At 40.6% G+C, this 26931-nt stretch overlaps 1 protein-coding gene across 1 annotated transcript; it reads left to right on the forward strand.

Moving 5' to 3' along the window:
* Positions 1-8008: 8008 nt before the first annotated feature.
* LOC139480492 (uncharacterized) lies at positions 8009-26844 on the forward strand. The gene is made up of 27 exons (XM_071263581.1): positions 8009-8113; positions 9565-9624; positions 9777-9937; positions 10052-10300; positions 10406-10558; positions 10678-11132; positions 11249-11414; positions 11508-11837; positions 11948-12478; positions 12668-13011; positions 13119-13301; positions 13548-13809; positions 14003-14150; positions 14360-14617; positions 14733-15005; positions 15142-15385; positions 16106-16322; positions 17180-22816; positions 23017-23355; positions 23661-23826; positions 23971-24427; positions 24544-24691; positions 24856-24976; positions 25126-25367; positions 25547-25858; positions 25972-26046; positions 26642-26844. The coding sequence occupies exons 1-27, from the start codon at positions 8059-8061 to the stop codon at positions 26681-26683; spliced, it is 11628 nt and encodes a 3875-aa protein (XP_071119682.1). The 5' UTR covers positions 8009-8058; the 3' UTR covers positions 26684-26844.
* Positions 26845-26931: the final 87 nt, after the last annotated feature.

Below are 26931 nucleotides of genomic sequence, written 5' to 3' on the forward strand. Positions count from 1 at the left end.
GAGAACACTTCGATGTTATAAAGAGGTCTCAATGACAATCGGGCAGTATGGAGAACACGTCCTTGTTATAAAGAGGTATCAATGACAATCGGGCAGTATGGTGAACACCTCCTTGTTATAAAGAAGTCTCAATGACAATTGGGCAGTATGGAGAACACGTCCTTGTTATAAAGAGGTCTCAATGACAATCGGGTAGTAAAGAGAACAAGTCCTTGTTATAAAGAGGTGTCAATGACAATCGGGTAGTAAAGAGAACAAGTCCTTGTTATAAAGAGGTATCAATGACAATCGGGTACTAAAGAGAACACCTCCTTCTTATGAAGAGGTCTAAATGACAATCGTGCAGCATTTAGAAGAAGTCCTTGATATAAAGAGGTATCAGTGGGCATCCCACATTGTACCCATGTTATAAAGAGTGTTTGCAGTTAAGAGAGTCTTTTTTATATAGAGGCCTCAATGATAAGCCCATAGTGAAGACAGGTTAGGTGAAATGGTGTTTAACGTCGCGTCCAGGATTATTGCACATATATAGCAACGTGTGTGTGTGTGTGTGTGTGTGTGTGTGTGTGTGTGTGTGTGTGTGTGTGTGTGTGTGTGTGTGAGAGTGTGTGTGTGCGCGTGCGTGCGTGCGTGCGTGTGTGCGTGTGTGTGCCAAACTGAGGTACCATGACTCCGACCAGTCTTTGTTTTCGCCCCTTAATGGCGAGCGCCAGGCAGGGTACAAACAAGTACCATCTTTTTAGTATGATGCGCCGGGGATCGAACCCCGCACGTTGCACTCTCCGGGCGGACGCTCCACTACTAGACCACGGATGCGGCAATTGGCACAGAAAACAAATCCTTGTTGTAAAGAGGGTTCAGTGATGATCAAACAGAACAGAAAAAATAATCTTGTTATATTCAGTTTCAGTAGACATATTTTGATTTACATTTCAAATTTTGCATTTAAATGTTCCTATTAAGTCGCTCTTGCTGATGTTCAGATTTCCCCATCCATGCCCAACCACACCCTTACCAGAATAAAATACGATGTTATACATGCGAAATAATAAATAACACGTTTAATAACTTATTTTCATGGTGATTTGTCTACGTGTCAGGATGATAAATCGTCTTAAAGAACAGACCCTACAATACACCCATAGCAAGATAGTAACATATTCCTCTCTGTACATGGTGTGTGGATGTACATGATTTGTCCTTGTACTGTGTGTAGTAGCATTCCTCGCTGTATATCCGATGAGGTTTGAACTTTGCCACTTGCGGCTGTACGAGCCCAAAAGTCGTTGAGTACATTCTAAATGAAAACTGTATTCACATTCATTAAGCACGCCCTGACAATTACTGAATACTTATTTCAGATAAACCCCACATTTTCCAGATACCCAGAACACCACTCATACTACTTCTATTCTTGAATAGTGGATTCTGTTTGAAAATGGGTTCGTTTATTAAAATGTCTGGCAACCAGGGTTGACTAGAATCACCCTTGTTAGGGCAGTATCCGAGATGCGCACAAAATGCAACTTTCCATATTCCACAAAATGGTTGCCAGGAGACGGAGAAGCACAATAGCCACGTGTATCACTGTAATCCATACCTAGGAAGATTGACAAGTGTTTTGCTGCTTGACAAAGCTGCAATTGAATCTTTTTTTATTTAATGCGTATAAAACATCACACGACATGGAAAATCGTCACCAAACTTGCATAATTAGTTCTAAAGTATTTATATCAACAATCAAAAGTTTAATTTTCCTGACGCATATTAGAATATATATATACTACCAATACCTAGTTATTTGTATTCATTAAAATGCTTTTATTCATGATTGAATCAATAAATAAAAAAGTTTTTCTTTAATGATGACGTCACTCGGATGCTACTAACCAGGGTACCGCACCGCAAGTGTCCACTGGTATGGGCAACCTTGGTCAACCGAAGTATGACGTAAATCAGTTATTATGAGTTAACATTGATCAGTGTTAACTTGGGTTATACCTTGGTCAATACGGATTCCCCTGGGTCGTCTCGGGTTTGGGAATCGAACCCAAGCAGAGTTACAGAACGCATATTTCAGTTCTCAAACTGCATCCCCCTTTTACAAAAGAGCTGTACCCGCACTTGTGAATGAGACCATCACAGATACGGTTAATAGGTATGTGAAAGAACCGTGAAGATCCGGGGTAGAATAGGTCTTCAGCAACCCATGCTTGCCGTAAAAGGCGACTATGCTTGTCGTAAGAGGCGGCTAACGGGATCGGGTGGTCAGGCTCGCTGGCTTGGTTGATGCATGTTATCGATAACAATTGCGTAGATCGATGCATATATTGTCAATCACTGGATTGTCCGGTCCAGACTCGATTATTTACAGACCGCTGTCATATAGGTTGAATTTTGCTTATTTGCTACGTTAAACAACAAACCAACCAACCAAAGGTATTTGAAACGGGGCCTTCAATTATCAGAGATTTCTCTATCTATATATCTATCTACAGATATTTCTCTACCTATTCATGTACGTGCCGTTGTTTCTATTGTCTGCACTGTTGTTCCCACATACTGCCATCCTGTTTACAAGCTGCACCCCCCCCCCCCCCCCCCCCCCAAAGCTAGACACAATGTGGACAGTAACAAAGTCCACACAACGCCGAACCCCAGTGACCACACGCCGCGTGCTTCAAGGGCTGTGACAGAATGTTTGCTCCCTGACCGCGATGTGGTCGTCACGTGAAGTCAAGGTGACATAACAGGAACGGGACTTTGTTCACAAGGAGGAGAGTCGATTGTTTGCTGGGATTTCAGCTGTGTACGTAATAATGTGACCGTACACATCTGAAGTGGCATTTAACCCCACATTGACCCTGTCGTATTCATTGTGTTGTTGTACAACAAAATATTTTTTATGTCCGAATTAACTATTTTCATGTAACCCCGTTTTCCAGAGGCTATGTACCCAGTTAGAAAACACAATCAAGATATTATCAATTTACTTCATAACATGATTTGTTAAGAATTATTGTGGTTCAGTAATATAAGCATATAAATTAAGGTGGGTTTAATAAACAGAAGAATGAAGGAAAGTATACACTTGAAAATTAGTTTTGATCAACACACGTTATAAAAAAACTTTACTTTGCTGACCTGATGGAAATACTTATTGATAGGATATATATATGTAATATTGTATATGATCAGCATCACTATCAAATACATCACCATCGACTAACCATTTCTTGGCTGTTTCATCTACCATGGTTTATACTTTCTTATCCCCGACACCTCCTCCGTGGTCAAGTGGTAGAGCGTCCGCGCGGAGAGTTGAAGGTCCGGGGTTCGATCCCCAGCCGCGTCATACCAAAAGACGTTGAAAGATTATACTTGTTGTTACCTTGTCTGGCGCTCGGCATTAAGGGGCTAAAACAAGGACTGGTCGGCTCGGTGTCAGTATACTGTGTCTGAGTGGGGTATTCATGTTAAACTGCGGCATGGTATCTCAGTGAGCTAGCACTATAAATCGACATCAATCCGGACTATATAGTACATGCAGCCACACGCACACACACACACACACACACACATCACACACACATCACACACACGTGCATGCAGTTCGGTCAGTTTTGAGCCAACACGACCAAGGCCCTTTTTAGGGTCCCCAGAGCGAGGGTTTTGGTCAAACAGATGTGTATTTGTTTATATTATCTTACTGAACACTATATGCAAAATATGTTCTGTCACTGTTTATCAAACAAAATATTTAGATGTTAAAGCGATGAAGTGTCACGTGGGAAGACATGTTGCTTAACATTTCAATCGCTGAAAGTATTTTCTGAATGGTTGGTTGGTTGGTTTGTTGTTTAACGCCGCACTCAGCAATATTCCAGCTATATGACGGCGGTCTGTATATAATCGAGTCTGGACCAGACAATCCACTGATTGATATCATGAGCATCGATCCACTCAATTTGGATCGATGACATGTATCAACCAAATCAGCGAGCGTGACCACCCGATCCCGTTAGTCGCCTTTTCCGACAAGCATAGTCGCCTTTTACGGCAAGTATGGGTTGCTGAAGACCTATTCTACCCCGGAATCTTCACGGGGCTTTTTCTGAATGGGATGACGTATTAGTTACATGGTTGATTGAATGAATAGTCACCATTTGAAAACTCCCTTAAGCAGTGGCTAGTATAGGTCTTCAGCAACCCATGCTTGTCGTAAAAGGCGAATATGCTTGTCGTTTGGGGCAACTAACGGGTTCGGGTGGTCAGGGTCGCTGACTTGGATGATGCACGTCATCGTATCCCAATCGCGTGGATCGATGCTCATAATATCAGTCACTGGATTGTCTGGTTCAGACTCGATTATTTAAAGACCGTCATCACATAGCTGGAAAATTACTGAGTGCGGCGTTATACAAACAAACAAACAAACAAACAAACAAATAAACCTTAAGCAGTGACTAGACTTAGGAAAGAGTGGTACTCTTTGATTAAATAACCCAAAAGCTTTATGTTCGTTTTTTAACATTTTAACACGATGTACTTGCAGTTAATAAATATTATGAATACTAAGTGAACAGATATCATATGTCCTACACACTAATGACATGTTAGAGGCCTGTACTGGGAATGGACACCGGCTAACGTTGTTTGTAACCACCCATAGTTCTTTCAATAAAACATGCTCTACATTTTCAAACGACACACTATCCATCTTGTCCATTGTGTTTAGTACAATATGATGTGTACTGGTTATCAGGTAATCATAGTTATCTCTCCTGTGAGGTATGTTGTTATCAGTTGACAGTTGATGAAAGGTGTAGCACGTCATCACTTAGTACACAAGCCCAGCTGATAACATGGCTATTCACACATAGGATGATGGACATGAACGTTAAAGGTACACCGGAATCAGTACCTCTTTCTTATACGAATGAAATAAAAATATACATAACTCTTTTCCCTCATCCAAGGTGAGGTGAGGTGTAATTGAGTTTATCGTGGCGTCCAATATTATTGCACTTATATCGCGACGTGCATGTACGTGTGCGTGTTTGTGTGGCTGCTTGTACTAGTCCGGACTGATGTCGATTTATAGTGCTAGCCCACTGAGATACCATGCCGCAATTTAACATGAATACCCCACTCAGACACAGTATACTGACTCCGAGCCGACCAGTCTTTGTTGTTAACCCAGACAGGGTAACAACAAGTACCATCTTTTAACGTCTTTTGGTATGACGCGGTTGGGGAGCGAACCCCGGACCTTCCGTTTTCCCGGCGGACACCCTACCTCTTGACCACGGAGGCGGTACCCCCCATTTAAGGAACCCGTTCCACAAAATGATCGTAGCTACGACCGCCGTGAGTCTATGTTAAAGTATAGGCGTTAAGATAGTGTTGACGCTTATTGGCTTTGTGGAACGGGGCCTTGGTGTTTTCCGAACACATAAACTTCTGAAAACAACATCTATGTTATAAGTTTTGGGTTAACATTGTTTCAATTTTATTTTTTGTAGTTTGTTTATCTGTTTCCTTAATGTAATTTGAGATTTCATTTACTTTATGAATTAACGAAGTGGATACGGCTTCAGGCTACGCTCACGACATATCCTGTGTCCCAAGTTCAAGGTGTACTGTTAATTATAACATTTCTGTTTCATTCCAGTGACTGTAAATTCAGGTAAACATTCCCTAAACTGAGGGAATATTAGTTTGAAAATTACAGAGTTTTACTGTTTACAATTAGTTTCATAATCTAACGAAGTGAAATTTTAGATTCTCCTCATAAAATGACCTGGTGTTTGTTATGAATTAACCAGGAAAGGTCACTCAATTTAATTTTTATTAAACTAGGTACTCATTCTACAATTAACGCGCACCATACACCTTACATGTATTCATGACACAGGTATTACTATCAGCAATACAGATAGCACTCGCTGTTCACACTAGTTCATTACATATCTATTGATATAATATGCTGTGTTTATCCTGTGTACAGGTCAAAGGCACACTTATTAAACTGAATCTATAAATACATAAAATATTACGTTCCTTTCTTTCAAGAGGTTTACACGGGAAGTATATTCAATATATACGCTTGTCCATGAGCTAAAACAGACACTTACTGCATGAAACACTCACTCACTCACTCATTAATCATTATCATCATTACCATCATCATTATTATAGACTATCCTCCGCATGTTCAGACGTAGGGCATAGGTATCTTTGTCAAGAGTGAGTGAATTGTGTTTTACGCCGCAATGAATCATGTTTCAATTTGGTGTGGAAGCTTAAAGTGGGAGGAAACCTAAGCAACAACGTGAGCACGGATATGGTGTTGACAGAACAAGGATTATGATCGGTACGAATCTGGGATTCGAACCAGAACCAACACATCCTGGTCCGACAAAGGGACGCAACACTAAACCGCAAATTATGACAAATGGAATAACTGGTTGGAGTATCCTGAAAAGGCTTGGGCAGTTATGTTATTTCAAAAAAGGGCAAATCCTAATCGATGTCCAAATATATGTTGTTTTCGGATGCCCACGCTAGAGAGAGTGACTATTGTTTGACGCCTCTTTACACTGTTCCAGTAACATGGGGACACGGGATACGAGAAATAGGCTTCACACATTGTATCGATGTGGGGGATTGAACCCGGGTCTTCGACGTAACGAGCGAACGCATTAACCACTAAACAACTGACTCCCTCGACACACTTAAGAATAACAATCCATTAAACACAACACACATAAAACTATCAAAGAAATTTTCAGAGTATATTCAAAATACTGTTGTGTAATACTGTCTACACGAAATGAATTACATATGTGAACATATACGCCACTCAAACACAAGTGCTACAGTGACTACAGACTAAGTTTTGGAATGGTCTGAGTGTGTAGGGTGAAGCGGGTTCCCCAGTGTCTAATGGTGTGAGTATGGTCCACACCTCTGATTACCGTCATTGAACTTGATTATCCAAGTCATTACCATATGACTATTATCCATTACGTCAGTGAGTGAGTACACCGATTTTTAGCAATATTCCTGCAATATCACGGCGAAGGGACACCAGAAATGAGCCTAACACATTGTACCCATGTGCGGAATCGAACCCGGGCCTTCAGCCTGACACGCAGACGCTTTATCCGGTAGGCTATTCCACCCCCCTTTATCCATTACAAGGCGAAGGTGTAGTCCATCAGTATGGATGGCTGGTAACTCCGAGGATTTGAGTTCGACTCTCCACATGGAACAAGTGTAAGGACTTTCATGATACAGGATACCAATTCTTCCCGGGAAGTAAAGTCGACAAAAAACATTTCCATAATCATAAACAATCTCTGCTTAATCCATTCTACGATTCCGACTCTAGCATGTGTACTTCCGGGTAGTGTGCTTCCTGTCAACTACTCAACACCATCTCCTTCAAAAGACTGACCGCTCTTGAGCAGGGAGTTTCAGGAAAAGATACATAAAACTATAATTTATCTATCATAAATTTATTTTTCAACTATTTCATGAATCAGTATCTAATAGTTATGGTATCAGGCTTTCGCAAAAAGGCATTTAAAAAAATGTTCAATATAGGGTATAGACATGCAAATAGGTACTACACATATTTGGGTTGAGGTTTCAGCGACAGCTCTTTCACTATAGGTTGGTTTAAGGCCCCTTCGGGTGGAGAGTTAAGACTGATCAACCCTTTTTGTTGTAGTCATGGATGGAAATATATGACCTACCTATATACAATGTACTTATACCTGAATAATACTAACGGTATCAGCACAACTGAATCAGCGTTAGTTTATCAGTACTGATAACATAATCCATTTCGACAATAATGATGCAGTAAGCATCCACAGGACATGCGCAGTGTGATACTAACAAAACCCTCCAATAACGTAGATGCGCAGTACGTGACAAGAATAGACACTGACTTTTGACCTCTGACTGTACTGGACTTGCTAAGTATAAAAGAAGGAGCACCTCCGCCGGAGACTCAAGCTTAGCTAGTACATCTCCGAGCTTCACACCATGGAGGCCAGCTTCTTACTGGTAGTCGGCGCCATACTGGCCACGGCCATTGCAGGTAAGTTCACTTTATTACGTTGTCTGACCGATGGTTTAACACTGAAGTTAGACGAATATGGAGTGATGGGAATTATTACATAAGGGAAGCAATCCGTTTACTGTAAAGTATATCAACGTTTCTGAATGTATTGTGCTTTGGTGAGATTTATTAAAATTATTGTGCTTATTATTTGTAAAATTGCACAGAAAAGAAGAAAAGACACGTTGTATAATATTATGCTATGATTAGTAATATATTGCCCAAAAATGTCTTAATTTACATTATGAAATGCTTTAATATTAGCGACATAGTATACCAATGTATTGCGATATGGAGGCTATATACTGAAAACTCCTAATTTTACTTATCATCGACATGCATCTTTAACAATGGTGTTCCAATTAGTGCAGTGAACTTACAGGAGTAAGTCTTATTTTTCGTTGTTTTTCACGGACGCCATATCCTGATGTAACGCATGTGTGTGAAGAATCAGGCCGCCTTTTCTGATGAAAATAGTTTGTTCCAGTAAAATCAATTTGTCCTCAGATTTTACCCAAACAATTGTTTTGATGTCGTAAAAATATCGTGTTGTGGGAAAAATAAGTTCCTTTGTTCCACCTTTCACAGAATACAAATTGTTTATTTTGAAGCACTGACCGAAAAGGTTTACTCTCTCTAACACCCCACAATTGTGCAAGTCTTTGTTTTAAATAATATCATCCTTATCTTTAACTAAGGAACTTATTTACTGCGATTCATAAGCTAACAATTTATCTTCCGGACACTGAAATAAACTACACACTACTAGTGAAATGAGGGGAAGTGAAATAGGGTTTCACGTCGCGTCCAAGATTACTTCACTTATATAGCGACGTGCATGCACGTGTATGTATGTGTGTATCTGATTGTACTAGTCCAGACTGATGCCTATTTATAGTGCTAACTAACTGAAATACCATGCAGCAGTTTAACATGAATACCCCACTCAGACACAGTATACTGACTCCGAGTTGACCAGTCCTTGCTTTAGCCCCTTAATAACGAGCGCGGCAGGGATCGCACCCAGGACCTTCCGCTCTCCGGGCGGACGTTCTACCACAAGACCACGGAGTCGGTTTCTTGTGAAATGAAGTACTACAAATCCAAGTCGAACTTGTATATTCAGATTCGTGTGAGTCAACAAAATAAAGCATACACCCATGTTAAATAGTGGCTAGAAATGAAACAAACAAAAATGGATATCCGATGGTGATGTATTTAACACGGGTATCGTTGGCGACATTGCATATGTCCTATCAATGAGTATCTCACAACAGGACAGCCCAGTAACGCTTTGATAATGTTTGAAGTTTTTTGTTCAAATCCATATTTCAAGTGTATACTTTCTTGTACCCGGCAGTTTGTGTTATGCATGGATTTATGCATTATAGTGATTGGACATTGTGTAACAATAACCCTTTTTGTGATAGGCCCTATCAGTGTGAGACAAGGAGATGAAGACATGACATCATGCGCCAAATCATGCACAGGTAAGAAACTGAAGGCATTCGCCACATTATATCATATTCTACATTTTCCAAAAATACAAAAGAAGACGCAATAAGTTACATTTAACATTGTTTGCTTCCCATCCACCTAACATTTAAGTCAAACTGGCCAACCTAAACGTTGTTATTTATAGGCACATCCAAATTTAATTACGTCCCCGGAACGACGTATGAGTTTGTGTACAACGTTCAAACACAGACGTCCATGGAGGGAGCCTCCAGTGAACGAGCGTCTCTTGGTATCCGGGCAAGTGCTGACATTGAAGTGCTGTCGAAGTGCGAAATGGCTCTACGGGTAGGTAACTAAAAAAAGGCATGTAACAAACATGTATACGTTTTAATTGGAAACGCACCATAAAAGTGAAAATGAAGCCAGTTGTGACAAGTATTTTGTATTTCCTCTACTCAGCTTCACGATGTCAAAGTGTACCGATCTGATCCCTATTCTTCCAACCCCATGAAATATGCTGACGAAACTGGGGAATTCAAGAGGAATCTAGAAAGATTCCCCCTTCGATTCTCCTTCCAAGATGGCGTGGTAGAGGAACTGTGTCCAGCTGATGGTGAAACAACATGGGCTCTCAACATCAAGAGGGGTCTTCTAACTGCTGTCCAAAACAGCATGGATCGTATTGACACAGACCAGAGAATAAAAGAAGTAAGCAGCACTTTTCCCCTTTCTGACTAAAAAGGAAAGATTGATGAATTATCGTATCATAGGTATAAGTTGGACATGTGACTTATTCCGATTTTGACTTTTTAGAGAGATATTGCTGGCAGCTGCTATACAGATTACAAAGTAACCAATTCTGGATGGTACAGCACGTCAATCAAGAAAGTCAAGGATATTCTTGGATGCACCGATCGCCATGGTTACCAGAGTTCTGTCCATGCCATGCCATACAGAGTGCCATCGGTGAGTATATTTATTGAAAACTACATTTACTTTGTTTAGTTACATCCATAAACCGATATGATGTACATTGCCATTCACAAGTTGTCTTGCTCAGTATTTCCTTGTTGGATCTTCTCCAGGATATCCAGTCCATGCCACTGATGAAGAGCACACACGAAAATGACCAGGAACTGGACAAGAATGGTCGCCTAAAGAGTGCACTTATTACGGAGACACACACCTTCAGACCCTTTTCTCAGGACACCAATGGTGCCACAACCAAAGTTCTCCAGAGACTCAACTTCAAGTCTGAGAGATCTGGCGTTACAACAAGGCCTGATTTGATCGGCAGCCGTACAGGTCTGATCTATGAACACGTTTATGGAAATGGCCAACGTGCTGAACCAAGGAGGGAGGCAGAAAACAAACTCCAGGAAATCTGCAGGGATACAAGGGAAGACGTCAGACCAGACACACCACGTCTCTTTTCTGAACTTGTCTACATTATCAGAAACATGGATGTCACAACCCTTAATGGTGTCTACAATCAAGTCAAGAGAGGTTCACTCTGCAGTGACAACAATGAGCGCACCATGTAAGACACTTCTTGTTATTATTGTATTAATGCAGTAAATATCAATCATGTTTAAGAGTAGCATCTCAGTCCTGTAGAGATTCTTTTTCAACAACCGCATTTAATGTGTATTGTAGGAAGTTCTTCACTGATGCCATTCCTATGGCAAGCACAGGCGCTGCTGTTCAATTTCTGACCGAACTCCTGACTGGAAAAGATGTGACCGGAACCCAGGCTGAAATGTGGATCACCTCACTTGCACTCATTCACCATCCAACATTAGAAATGCTTGAAAATGTCAAGGTAAGACATAATGAGACATTTAACATGTATGTAACCTTAGCTTGTACTGAAGCAAAATAATAAAGATATGCTACTTGCTTTTCTGTTTGATAGGCCCTTGTGGAGTCCCCTGAATTGAGTCTGAAAGCCATGCTACCTGTGTCCACTATGATCAACAACTACTGTAGCCATAACCCAAGCTGTTCGGATGAGGTTGCTGTTACCAACATCCTTTCAAGCCTAGAGAAGAACATTGACTATGGTTGCTATGTAAGAGACAATAAACTCAATAGAATTCTGATGACTTTGCGTGCCATTGGAAATGCAGGTCACTCAGAAAGAGTTGTTGACAGCATCAGAAATTGCTTCACCAAAGAAGGAAATCCAATAGAAGTCCGGGTTGCAGCTGTCGAAGCCTTCCGTCGCCTTCCATGCTCTGCTGATGTGAGTTGTTTTGCTTCATAACGTTTTGATATTTACTCTTACTGTACATTGATTGACTACTGACGAATAAGAACATTGAATTGATTGATACTAAATTCTATCCATTTCAGAGAAATGAAGTGATGACCATCTACAGAGATGGAGAGGAGGACTCTGAGCTGAGAATTGCTGCTTACCTGGCTCTCATGCGGTGTCCTTCAGAAGATGTCCTCAGTAGAATCCAAGAAACCCTTGCGTCAGAGAAAGCTAATCAGGTTGGATCCTTTGTCTGGTCTCATCTTACCAATCTGATGGAAACAGCCAGTCCACAGAAGCAGACAATCAGGCGCATTCTGGAGGACAAGACTCTTCAGAGAGAATTTGATCTGGAGACCCTGAAGTATTCCCGCAACTATGAAGGCTCTCTTTTCCTGGAGAAATTTAACACTGGTGCCATGGTTGACAGCAACTTGATCTTTTCTGAGAAGTCTTTCGTTCCTAGATCTGCAATGATGAACCTGACAGTGGATCTCTTTGGAAACTCTATCAATTTGCTGGAAATTGGTGGTCGCATTGAAGGCCTCGAATACCTCCTGGAAACCTATCTGGGGCCTTACGGCTACTTTGGTGACAAGAACTCCAACAAGAAAAACACAGAACAGGTAATTTTGAACTTCATTCAATACAGACTATCTATGTACAGCCACATTGTATAAGACACTACTCAATATACATATTTAGTGTATGAGCTGATGATAATGTTTCAAATCTACCATCTACGCCAAATGGAATCTGTTTCAGCAGATAATCTAGACTGGTTCTTCTCTAGCATTGACCATTTATATTTCCAGAGTCGAGCTGACCTTGACAAACTTCGGGGTGCCATGTACATGAGGATCTTTGGCAACGAGATGTTGTACAAACACTTCAAGGGAATGGAGTCCTTGACGTCTGCTTCCAAGTTCAACTTCCTTGAATTTCTGATCAAGATGTCTAAGAAGCATGACTACTCTTTCACTCAGAGTATGATGATCCTGGACAGCAGCATGATCATCCCCACCAGCTCCGGTCTCCCCCTCAACCTGACCGTCAATGGAACAGCTACCATCAGTTTTAAGGCCTCTGGTCAAGTAGATCTCCGCAAAGTTGCCACCAAGCCACGCAGTCTCCTCGTTGATGGAACTATCCAACCAAGGTATTTTTGTTCTTTATAAGAACGGGTTAATGGTAGATAAAACAATAACATATACCTAACACTCAGTTATTGGTGCTAGAGAATACATGTTTCTTCATTACTTTCAGTGGAGCAATACAGATTGCTGGCACAATGAGTATGGATGCCTTCGTGACAAAGTCTGGTCTTCGTGTCTTCAACACCTGGCACTCCAGCACTGCCCTCAAGGGTCGTGTAGAACTGACTCGTGGCAAGATTCTCAGTGCTAAACTGGAACTACCGCAACAAAAGATGGAAATCTTTGACGTCAAGTATGTAGGCTACCCATCTGTCTTTTTGTGAACTCCAATGTCTTTTCCAATCCTTTGTAATCATACTGGTTGTTGGTACCACCTGCAGTGGCATTCTCCTCAGAACTGGATGTGTTTGGATGCTGCAAAAGCATCTTCATTTTGACAGTTTTATTTCTTGTAAATTGCTTCCCTGTTTGTTAGGCATATGCATATATAAATATGTGTTTTGCAACATTGAACATCAACTATTCTTCCGTGTTTCAGGACCACCTTCTTCTCAATTCATGGGGATCTCGAACAAGAAGAGAAACTTATCACAGAAAATCGCCAGGACTTGAAGTTGTGCACAGGTGAAAGACTCGCACAAATTACTGGTGTTGAACTGTGCAATGAATTCCAATGGGCCAATGCATCCTTAACAAATGGAGCTCCCTACTTTCCATTCACTGGTCCATTTTCCTACAGCATGACTCTTATAAAGAGAGACTCACACAGTGGCTATACACTTCTGGCTAAGCGCACTGAGGTAAGTGTAGTTTAGTATCATACCCATAAACTAACATTTACCACATATTTGTCAGACTATTGGACATATAAATCTATTGTGCTTAAAGTTTCAGGAATGTTTCTATTTCCATCATGTGGATACATTATGAGCTATTGATTAAACTATATTTCATTTCCCTATTACATATACAAATCTAACCTGGTTTGTTCAGAACAAGGTCTCCAGCACAGCTAAACTTGCTTTTGACACTCCTGGATCTAGAGTAAACAGAGCCCTGTCCATGGATGTTACTGTCAACTACAAGAATAAGGAGTTGGAACTGGAGGTAGTTTCACCCTGGAAAAAGGCAACAGTAAGAGGTACACAAATACCTTACAAATACAAAGGAAAAGTACATTTGTACAGTACTGTACTGTGTTTTTATGTCACCATAAGGCAATGTCATTCGTCCACCCTACCATCGGTTATTGAGAATCAAAACATATATAATTCAATAGTATGTCAACAACGTCCCTATATCCGTCTCAATGACCGTTATTTAACTAAGACATTGTGTATCTACTTTCAGGCAATTTGGACACTGACCAAAAGCTGCTTGGAGTTGGTGGTAACCTTTTGTTGGATGACAAAGATGAGTATGGCTTAGTGGGACAAGTGAAGATAGTCAAAGGAAAGGATGCTGTGACATACAAACCACGCTTTGAGATCAGACAACCAGGAGCCAAAGTTATTCTTCTGTCTGGCTCTGTAAACACTCAGGAATCTAGGAAAGCAACCATTGACCTGTCTCTTGAAGGAATCACTGCCAAGCCAGTCATGCTCAAATGTAAGTTTATCTAAACATTTATCATTTCATTTTTCACAGCACGTCATTTCTGAGCTGCCTTACTTCCTTATGAATGTTACAAATTAACTTGTGGTTCATGATTTCGTTCCTACAGCTAACCTCCAGAACACCAAGAATGAAAGAAGCATGACAGTTGTACTCAATTTGGGCAAGAAAGAAGGCTACAGCCTTGATGCCAGCCTCATCCACAAGAACACTGGCAAGAATAACCCCATCATCAAAATCATCCCAAGATTTGTTGTCTCAATGCCTGAGTATGAACTGATCAACCTCAATGGAACCTCCCTTTACAAGCCTCAGAAACTGATCGAGGGTAACATGTCCCTCTCCATCTATAAGGTCCTTCCTAAGCCACTCACAGCCTCATGTAAGTTGATTTATCGGCGTCATTCCAGAGACATGTTTTCCTTAGTAATCGATTAGTAATCTTTGTAATTACTATGATTATAAAATGTATATAACCAACGTCAACGTCTAACTGCATGTTCTATTTTATTTCATAGGGAAACTCGGAGTCAACAGTCGAAAAAATGTCGAATACAAAGGTTCAGTTAGAGTGAGATCCAGGTTCGTCAATGTCAGACTTGAGGGTGGCGTTGATCTGAAGAAGAAGAATATTGTGTCCTCCAAACTTACCGTCGACTACAGTGTTCCTGCCTTGAAGTCCATCAAACCAAATAAGTTTGATATCAGTTCCAAATTTACCAACAGAAGTACAAAGTCAACGTTGAAATATAACCTGAATGCGTAAGTACAAATCCACATTCATTCATTGATATCAATTTACAAAATTACCATCTATGTGACATTTGCAGATAAGACATTTAGGGGAAAAGGTAGGCACCAATTGTACTCCCGTTTTTGCTGATCTGTTTTATTATGCATATGAATAACAAAAATAGGTCGAATGGGCTGAATCAAAGCGAGGAAATCTGGCTTATAAGTGTAACTTTAGTTTCAGCTAATATAATATCGTTTACTATTTATCAAATAGCCAACTCCCTTCAACTGATGTAACTATATGAACGAGAAATAAAAGTAGTAACATCTGGTCAGAGTCACCTTTGTATAAAAAAGCTATCCACAAGACCGTATGACAAGGAGGGTAATTTCAACACTCCAATAGCCAACTTTATCTTTATGTCGTGCAATATTCCAACAGAGATTTCAAAGATTTCTTATTCAAAGGCTGTTAGATCAGGGTAATAACAATCAATGCCTTTGTAAAGCTTTCAAAATGTTTTATGGTAGACGTATGGGGAACATTTCCAAATTTGCCTTGGCATGTGTTTATGGGGTGGGGCAGGATACGCTCTCCTTCTCGCAAACACTCGGTATGATCACTGTTTGATAGTGATTCATAAACACATGCAATTGACAATGTACAATTGATTCTTATTTCATTTGATTATGGAAAGGGTTGGCCATTTTTTCACAAAATCTGAAGTGTACATTCTGCCTCTTCAGAAACTTCGTGTCGAAGAAAAACAAGGACTGGAACTTCCAAACAGATCTGGACTTCACCCACAACAAAAAACAGACTGGAGGTAGCATGCAGCTGAAGTATGGAAAGAAGCAGAAGGATTCAATTAAAACAATCTCTACTACAGTTGATATCAACCACGAAGTGGGAGCCAAATCAGCAAACGTCAAATATGACATGCAAGCTAAATTCCCACTAAAGGTATGTCAAAGATAGATAGTGCTGAAGATATTCGAGTTCTAAAGTATATGTGTTACTGTCATTGTTTATTAAACCAAACATTTATCTGAAGTAAAAATACGGTTTGTTTGTATCTGAAGGTTTGCTTGTAGCTGTGAACTGCTTGTATATATATATATATATATATATATGTATGTATGTGTGTGTGTGTGTGTGTGTGTGTGTGTGTGTGTGTGTGTGTGTGTGTGTGTGTGTGTGTGTGTGTGTGTAAACATGCCTGTCTTGGTAGAATTTGAATCATATTTAAAAAGTAAAGGGTCTATTTTTAACAAAAGTGTGGAGTCCATCTTTTACATTTATGATAAATGTCAACACAAGAGAATGATCAGTTTCGATTAAACAGATTCCATTTGGCGTAAAAGGCAAAACCTAAGCATTTTCACATGATTACTTTGATGCAAACTGGACACATCCTTAAGGAATTATAGCAAGCACCAAACACTACTACTATACTTGAAAATTTATTTCAATGGGAAAATATTTCTCCAATCCGAACCAACCTTCTAAAGTACTAATAAAAGATCCCAAAATAGTATATTTAATAAACATTAAATATTTCAACATTTTGTTGAAAGTATTGTGACCATATATGTGACTCTATAATAACCATGAATGAAAAACCTGTGTGGAGTTTTACATATCCATGTCTGGAAATGATAACTGATCAAGTAAGTTGTGCTAACCTGTACTGAAGCAATTTGAACCCTGTATAATTTAAGACAGTATCTAGAAGAGGAATTCAGTGTATGTTATTTTAAGTGAGTTATCTAAGCATTTCAAAACAATCATGCTATACATTGCCTATTTATTCGTTTCAGAAAGTTGACATCCGACTGAAGGGAAAACACAAGCATGATAAGAACATCCTTGTATCAAACGTGCAACTAGACTATGCTAAAGGTAAGGCAATAAAAGCCTTCCTTAACTTAAAGGACAGCAGCAAGAAGGCCATGAAAATGTCTGGTATCTTCAATTTGGACTCCCCATTCAAAGATATCAACTTGAAGACTGATCTCACACAGAAGAAAAGAGATTTTACACATCAAATCACTCTCAAACTGGACAAAGCCAAGTCGACGGTTGTCACAACTTACAGTAAACAAAGGGGAACCATCCACAGTGTGGATTCACAGATTAATCTTCATTCCATGAATCCAACAAGGGTTATGGGTGAGATAGATCTGGACCTCAAAGACTTTAGGGTTTCAGGAAAGGTGGATCATGCCAAGAAGTCCTATGGTGTTGCTACAGCCTACAAATATACCAAGGATCCAAAAGGAAAATGGTCACTGGATCTTACCTACCCAGCCCGCCACATCGTTGTTGAAGTAGAGGGTGGCAAAAAGGGAACTATCTATGCTGGATCTGTTGATGCGAAATGGGATGCTAACAATGACACTCAGAAGAAAGTAAATGCACAAGGCAGCATTGACTACAAATCAGTCAGCGATATTGATTCATCTCTATCACTGAAATATCCGTCAAGAGTCCTGAAACTGAATGTTAAACACCAGGGTGGAAATACCTTGACTTCCCATGCTGACTTCTCCTGGTCATCTAAGAAACAGATCTCTCTTGACACTACGTACAGCAACCAAGGGTCATACAACAGTCGGAACATTCAAGGTTCTATCAAATTGCAAACACCTTTCAAGAAGTTCGAAGAAATGTCAGCTGAAATGAGTGCTGATAATCGTCCCCAAAAGTACACTTCAACAGCCAAATTGATTTGGGGTTCTCAAGGAAATGCAATCAATGGTGCCATTGTTTTGAAGAAGCCATACTCCCCCAAGAGCATTGATCTAAGAATAACAGCTAGCTCACCCTTCAAAGGATACGGACGAATGAATGCTGAACTGGAACATTCTATCTCTGACCAAAGATTGAATACCAACATCAAAGGGGCCTTTGAAGGAAGAAATGCTGAATTCACCATCTCTGCTCAAAACAAAGGAGACTTATATGATCGTGATGTTGAAGGCAGTTTGGTTCTGATGTCCAACATTCCCAAAATGAAGTCTATCGCCCTACAAATGGAACACAAAGATGATAACAGGAAATTTGTGACAGAAGTTACAGCTGATGTAAATGGTGATCGGTATCAATATAACCTTGGTATGACACATGCTCTGACTGGCTGGCAGTACCAAAATGCTGGAGAATTAACCCTTATGGCACCAAAGATAAGAATGACGAACACATGGTCTCACAGAAACACAGAAAGAGAGTTAAAGACCACTTTGACATCTGAGTGGGGAAGAGAGCGAAAAGTTCATTTCGATCTGTCTGGCAATCATGACTCTTCTGCAAGATACACTACAACAGGAGGCATCGTTCTTCAAACACCATGGGAACCTGTGAGGGATATTGACATCTCTTTGAACAATGCCGTTGGCAGAGGATATATCCGTAGCATTTCTCATTTCAAGAAGGACAAATCCACCCTTGCATCAAGTGAGATCAACTACAGGCGATCAACTGAATTGGCAGAATTTGACTTTATCATTACTACACCAGTCACACAAGACCTGAAAGGAAAATTCAACTCAAGATACAACTCTTACCCGATGTCTAGCCACTTAGAATTTGAATGGGCGCCACGCAAAATGATTTCAGCAGATGGGTCGATTGATCTTGCATCAATTGAAAACCTTGATGGTGAGCTTCGAATTACCACTCCATACAGGAACTTCAGAAACATTCTGCTCAAGTCTTCTCACAAATATGAAAATAGTGAATGGCTGTCAGATGCTCGCTTAGATTATGCTCCCAGAAAATCCATTGAACTGGAATCTCACATCAACACTGGATTGGTAAAGAAGGCAAGAGTAACCCTCAAGACACCTTTTGATGATCTGAGTGTGCTGGATGCAGGAATCGAGTTCAGTGGTGGACTCATGACCTTTGACAGCAGAGCGGATTTTGAGCTTCAGCCAACCACTGGGAAGTATGCTGCAGTTATGAACTGGAACTATGCCAATTCAGATGTTTCAGGAAAGCTTAGAATCGATACTCCCCTTGAAACACTTCGATATATGCAGATGATCCTCTCGAGCCAGAAACAGAACAATGGCAAGAGGCACTCTCGAATTGAGGTTGAGTACCACCCAAAGGAGAAATTGTTCCTTGATGTCACATATCAACTGAATTCACTAGAAAATATTCATCTGAATATAATGCTCAGCACACCATTTGAAAACATTGAGCATGTTTCTGTAAGTTTTAATCATGCCCTTCGCCGTCGAGGTATCGAGTCTGATTTTGATGTGACATATGCACCCTATAGACCAATAACAGGACTTCTAAAACTGTCATGGAACAATGATATTGATGGATCAGTTATGATTGTAACACCCTTCAGAAGTTTAAAGACACTATCAGCCTCCATTCGTCATGAAGGTGAACCAACTGATTTCAAGAGTCATGCAGAGCTTCAATTTAACAGCGATAAGACATGTGAAATGGACATTAAATTTAAACATGGAGACAGGACAAAGGGTTCCTTCTCACTGAAGACACCATTTACCAACTTTGAGGAAACCAAAGCATCGGTCTACAGGAGAGGGGGAATAAGGAGCCTGCAATCAGGTCTCACCCTGACATATGCTGATGCACAGGAAATTGAAGCCACTTTCACCAACAGATTGACATCTTCATCACTTGATTCTGTGCTACTGATCAAAGCACCTTTCACCGATGACATCCACATGTCAGTTGATCACAATGGGCAACTCACAAGCTTTACAACAAAGTTAGAAGGGTCTGTTGGTAGTACATATTCTCTGTCATCTCAAACAGGATTTACCCTGAGGAAACCAACCATCGATTTTAATACAAACCTTCGATTAAAATATGATCAAGGTAGCAGGAACATCGGAATAACATTCCACAAAGAAGGACAGGCAAACAACATGAACAGCCACCTGACTGGAGAATACAATGGCAAGCGTATTGAAATCAGAGGAGCACTAAAGATGATCACAGATATAGATGGAAGTCTTACGATCCAAACACCCTTTGAGCCATTCAGAGACATTGGTATGACCGTGAAACATTCAGGGAATATGAACAGATTCAATAGCGAGGGTGTCATCAGGTACATGGATGGACAAGCTGCTGAAGGCACTGTTGCATTCTCTCATAATGGCATAAGAAGGATTGATACTAAAGCAGAGATCAGAACACCATTTACTGGTTCCAAATCAGCTACTTACCATCACACAATGAATGATGAAAACATATCAGCTAATGCTGAAGTTCAATATGGTACAGGCAAGAAAATTACAGCTGAAGTTTCTGCAATGAAATCTCCTAAGATAGATGTGTCAGCTGAAGTCAGAACACCATTTCAATCCTTTGAGGTCTCCAAACTGATTATCTCCCATGAAGGTCCTCTTGGTAACTGTAAAAGCCACGCAGAGTTTGAGATGGCTGGAAAGACCATGACTGCTGATTCTAGTGTTATGCATGGAGAGTCAAGCAAATTAGATCTTGTCATCCTCACAAACATGGAAGGCTATGAGAGTCTTAAGATAAAAGCAAACAGGGAAGGCACTTTGAGGAATCTTAGGACAGGTGCACAGATTTCTCTTCGTGATGCTGTCTCTGAGGTATCTCTGAACAACCGTTTCACAGGAAGACGTCTTGTTACAGCCTTTGTACTAAGAGACCCATACATACAGGAAATAACATTCAACATTGATCATAATGGCATCCTTTCCAACTTTAAAAGCCAGGTGTCTGCCAACATGGGTCGAGATGCAACACTCACAGGTAATGTGGTGTTCAACATGGAAGATCTTGCCATCAACATGGAAAGTAATGTTGCGTATACTATGGCCGGAAGTGGAAACAACTATGCCATCAAACTTGGGAAGCATGGGCGACTTGAGGACCTCACAGCCTTCCTCACAGCAAACTGCGGTGACAAAAACATTAACATTAAAGCAGCTCTCAGATCTGATGACAACATTCACGGAGAAGTCAGCGTTGTTACTCCCTTTGAAGATTTCACAGATCTTGCACTCAAGTTTGATCACTCTGGTGTCCTAAATAGCTTTTCATCGGAGGGAACTATTAGGTACATGGATGGTAAGGAACTATCTGGAAAAATCAACCACATGAACAATAGGTTGAGACGTATCCAGTCAAGTATTGAAGTGAAAACTCCATTTAGCAGTTATGAGTTTACAAAGGTCGAATACAGGCATAGAGGAGATAGTAACTCTCTAAAGTGCAATGCTGACGTTCAGTATGGGTCGCAAAGAAAAATGAGTGCAGAAATGAGTATGGGAAAGTCCATGGACAGGTATGTCTTGGTCAGTAAGCTAAGTACAGGAAGAAGGAATACATTCTCTTTGGACTCTACAGTTGACCTCTCAACATCTCCGATGACAGCCACAGCTACACTTAAAACCCCTCTGGAAAACTTTGACAACAATGAAATTTCAATCACCCATAATGGAGAATGGAAGAACTTCAGGTCCACATTGGACATGAAATCTCCACTCATTAGTACAGTGTCTGGAGAAGCTGCTCTTCACTACACATCTCCATTTGAAATGGATGCCTTAGTTTCTCTCACAGACAACCTTAAACTCTCTGTAGAAAACACGCTGAGAAGAAGCAGACAAAGATCCCACATTGTAGCTGCCTGGGCGCCGAGGAAGCAGATAACTCTGGATGGATCCTACGTATACTCAAGCAACTTCGCGGAGAAACAGTTATCTGCAGATGCTTCTTTGTCTACGCCTTTTAAACCTTTGAGACAAGCAGCACTGAAAATCCAACACAGTCGAGGGAATGAAAGGTCAACTCAGACGATTGAAGCTGACTACAACGGAGAGACTGTCCTGGATGTAGACATGGAGTACCACAAGGCAAACAAGCACGAAAGCATTATTACATTCAGGAAGCCAAGAGCCATGCAGTACACTGTGTCTGGTGAGTTTGCAGACAACAGCATCGACACTGATCTGTTTGTCAACTGGGATAGAGATGAACCAGAGAGCAATGTCAGGTTCCAAACTTCCCTCAATGACCAAAGTGGAAGAAACACCATTGATAAGGCTATGACAATCAAATTAATCCACCCTGCTAGAACACTCGGTGTCACTGGTACAATTGCCAAGAGTGGAAGTCAGACCAAGAGTGTGGGCCAACTTATTTGGAATGAAGATGCCGGACAGATGTTCTCCTATGATCTGGACCTGACTGATAAGAGTCGCAGATACAGCACAATGTACGATGGATCACTACGCCTGGGAACTCCTGTGCGGGGATTCCAAATGGATGGTTCATTCAGCAATGCCCGTGGAAGAAAGATAATGGATGGTACCTTCTTCTGGGATGCTGTCCGTGATCAGACGAAACAAGTTGGTATTAAAGCTGTTCTTTCTCCATCTGACGTCCAAAAGAGAGCCGAGCTTAGCCTGAAACTGCCTTCCATTGGAAAGGTGGGTCAAGGCGATTTTTATTCCTTTCAGTCTTGTCAACAATGATCGCCGTGAATACCTGCAAAATTGCTGATGTGGCGTTAAGCAATATTCAATCACTCACTTGTCAACACTGAATTTGAATTTCAGTGCTGCATATCTTGATATAAGAAATTAATTAACGTAACTTATGTCAACATGCAACTGACTTGTTTTTACAGGACATCAAGGTTGACACTGAGTTGACATTGAATGATGGACGAACCCTCTTTGATGGCAAGACAGAACTCTCTTACTCTTCAGACTCCAGAAAGACTCTCACCCTCAGCTCCAAAGTTGAGGACATTTCATATGGCTATTCCAACAAGAACTACAGCATGACAGTGGCGATTTCACACCCCTACACTGATGTTGATGTGAGTCTGACATCCAATATTGGAATGTCCAGAGAGAAGTACACTGGTGGTATGAATGCCAAGTACCTGACTGCCAGACGTGAGCGTAAGAACTTTGCTCTGCGTGGTGAAATCAACCGGATCAGAAAGCAACTTGATCTTCAGGTACGGATACAATACACTTTGCATAGAAATTAATCAATTCCAATTTTGGAAACAATTCAACTTTTCTCTCTCTGTCTTATGACATAACGGTTTGAACAACATCAAAATCAGACACGTAGACATGCTGGCCTCTACTAAATGGCATTGCAAGTTTCCTAAGCTTATGATGGAAAACCCGCTGGCCAGAAAGATTTCATCACTTCCTTTAACATTATGATATTTTGTGGATCAAAAATATTAAAAGTAGATGCGATTATGGCAATGAAAAGGAAACAGTTGTAGATGTGTATTGTTTTTGTCCATAGATGATGTCTCCTCTGACGACGATGACTCTGTCAGGAGAGGTTGACACCACCAACCCCTATCGTCTCAGAATCAGTAACAATTATGGTGATGACCGCACTCTCAAATGTGTGATGACTTTTGACAAGGAGAGGAGATTTGTTGACTTCCAGACGAACTATGACCTTGGTAACTAAACAAACTGAAACTGGTTGTTGTATCACATCGCTGAAATATAAACGTTGTTGTCTTGCGATTCATGTCACAATATGCTTATAGTTTAACTTACACACTTTTATTATTTATTATTCATTATGGAACTGTGATTTTCAGATAACCCAAGTAACACTATCAACTTGCATGCCAACTACATCAACTCAACTGCAGTGAAAGCTGAACTGTATAGTACAACCAACAGCAGACGACTCACCGACAGTCTTGTGTTCGTTCGTCTTAACACATCAAGAATCCTCCACACCAGGATCTCTTGGAGACCAGAAGTTGTTCAGGAAACGCAGGAGTACTTGACTGACAAGGTCCGGAGGTTTGGTCAGAAGGAAAAGAGTGAATTCCATGACATCTATGAATCTGTTGGACGAGAAATCACTGGGAAATACCAACGAATTGCTACAGCTTTCAGTGAGGACATTGCCCCTTTCGTAACGCTCATTGAAAGAGAGATGGCAAGCATTGAGGCGCAGCTAGATGACATCAGACGTGACATCAGGCGCATGTATAGCCGAAACGACCTCTATATTGCAGACCTGGGAGAAACATTCCTATCCACATTGTAAGTAATTGCTTTTTCTTACTATTTTGGCAGAATTGGGAATAGTTTTGAAGGAGCATTTACATTGCTTACATTGCTTTGTATATTTTCATGTTCTTTTTATGTTATATTAACAGTGAGAGCTACAAGGATTTTGTCACGGCTACAAAAGCCAGGTTTGCCAAGATCAGCGAGGCAATGACCTCGTACCTGGAGGAAGTGAAGAACTACCCAATCAACAGAGAGTACCAAGAGATGGTATCCCAGTCCCTTACTACGCTAAAGGTAAAATGCCTTGATTCTCATTCACTGGGAAATGACATTGAAATACAGTGTTGCAAAGTAACACTTTAGATCACATTAGCATCCCAACCATTGAATTTATATTAAGGCGTCTATAAATTCCTTACATACACAACTTGCTCAATGAAAGTTTCTTTTTATTTTAGACTGTCATCGATTATAGTGTGAGATCCGCTGTTGATTTTATTGGCAAGATTGATGACCAACTGAAAGCCCTCAAGGATCAATACCAATTCCAATCTCAAAGAATCCAGGATGGAGTTTCAGGTACAAGTCTATTGTATCAGATACTACGGATCTGGACAGATCTATACAATACAATTGTATCTATATTTGTAGTTGTGATGGTGAAGAAAGTAAAATGTCGTTCTCTATACCAATATCATACATGAGTATTCTGGGCTATGTGTTTGCAGAATCCATAAACAGAATCAAGAACCACCCGAGACTTATTGCCCTGAAAGCCAGAATGTCTGACATCGACTACCAAAGGTACATCACAATGGTCCAGGAGAGAGTAAATAGCTGGAACATCCCCGAGAAATACAACTCTGTTATCTACAATGCCCGTGAGATGATCAACAGCAATCTCGCCAATGTCCTGGAACATGAAGATGTCAAACACATGAGATCTGTCGCCAACAACGTTTACCAAGAGGTAACTTGAAATATGAAAAATTGACATCATCAACTCAAGTTGTTAAACTTTACTGGGTGATATGTGTAGGTTCCAATGCTACTGAAGCATACAGATATACCACAAAGAATGTAAGTTAACATAAACCTAAATGTTCGATAAAGATAAAAGGATGCAAACGATACGTATTCCTCTTTCAGGGTGTGTGGGCATACAACTACTGGCAGGTGGAGGAAAATCTACAAGAGCACCTCAGCAGCATCTATGAGATCATCAAGGAGATGGTTGAGGAGGAGATCCAGAAATACCGACAGTACCTGAACTTTCTGGAGAAATCCAAGGTCACTGTGTGGGACCCTGAGCATGGTGAAATCCAGATGGATGTGTACCTGCCCATCCCACTCAAGTCTCTGGACTCCCTTCCCGAGGTGGACGCCTATGTTGACAGGGTGAAGAATGCTGTAGACCGATACACCCCGGACAGAGAAACCATCAAGCAATACTACGACAAGGTATATACTTCTCGTACGCCATCGTTCACTGGTAGAGAAAAATAACCAAACAACTTGAAATAGCACAATTAACACACTCAACACAAAACTACCTATATTTCACTGTGTTTCAGTATATGCCTAACATCAAATGGAGATCTGCAAATCAAACCAAACCAAGTGATGACCAGTTCACTGAAGAGCTCAATGTAAGTAGAATGAAACAGTTCGTGGCCTATAATGTTTAAAATAGTAATAAATTCTTACTACAACCAAACATGGTTAAAAATAAAATATATTACATATCACATCTGTGGCTAAATTACTCACCCTTAAAGATCCGGGTTTGAATACGTCTTCAGCAACCCATGCTTGACGTAAAAGGCGATTATACTTGTCGTCAATTCACGTGAAGACTATACTTGTCGTAAGGGGCGACTAACGGATTGGTTGGTCAGGCCAATGGCCTGGCTGTGCGTATCATCGTAATCGAATTGCGTGGATTGATGCTCAGGCTGTCAATCACTGGATTATCTGGTCCAGACACGATTATTTACAGATCGCCATCATATAACTGGCATATTGCTGATCGCGTCGTTAAACAACAAACAAACAAACAAAGCTAAACACCTGAGGCCTAGCTGTGTGCCAATCAGCAATTCGCTGTGCAGAGTTGTGCCCCTTTGGCGTACGTGTATAACATGTCTACTGGTCAGTGATGAAGCAGTGAGTTGGTCCCTGAGTTATTCAATGTTGACACTGTAAGAATAGAACTAAGCCCTTTTCGTTTGTCATTTGTTGCAGGAGTTCGTGATGAAGAAGTCACTCAGACAGCGCCGTCGTTAGCGAGCTAGAAGCATCTGAACACCTGGCATGTCCCAAAATGATCTTGAGATTATTGTAATATGTTAATAATTTATTTATTTCATTGTGTATAATGTACAGTTCTTATTGAATGATCTTTATGTTCAATATATTGCATTATTTGAATAAAACATTGACCTGTACCATTTTGATCCTTATCACTTCTATTAGGTTTTCTCAATGGTAATGGCCACAACACACGTGTATGTTATTCCACCAACCTAACATAT

Source organism: Haliotis cracherodii, unplaced genomic scaffold (genome assembly GCF_022045235.1).
Source record: "Haliotis cracherodii isolate W230 unplaced genomic scaffold, xgHalCrac1.p SCAF_4, whole genome shotgun sequence".
In the NCBI taxonomy this organism is placed as follows: Eukaryota; Metazoa; Mollusca; class Gastropoda; order Lepetellida; family Haliotidae; genus Haliotis; species Haliotis cracherodii.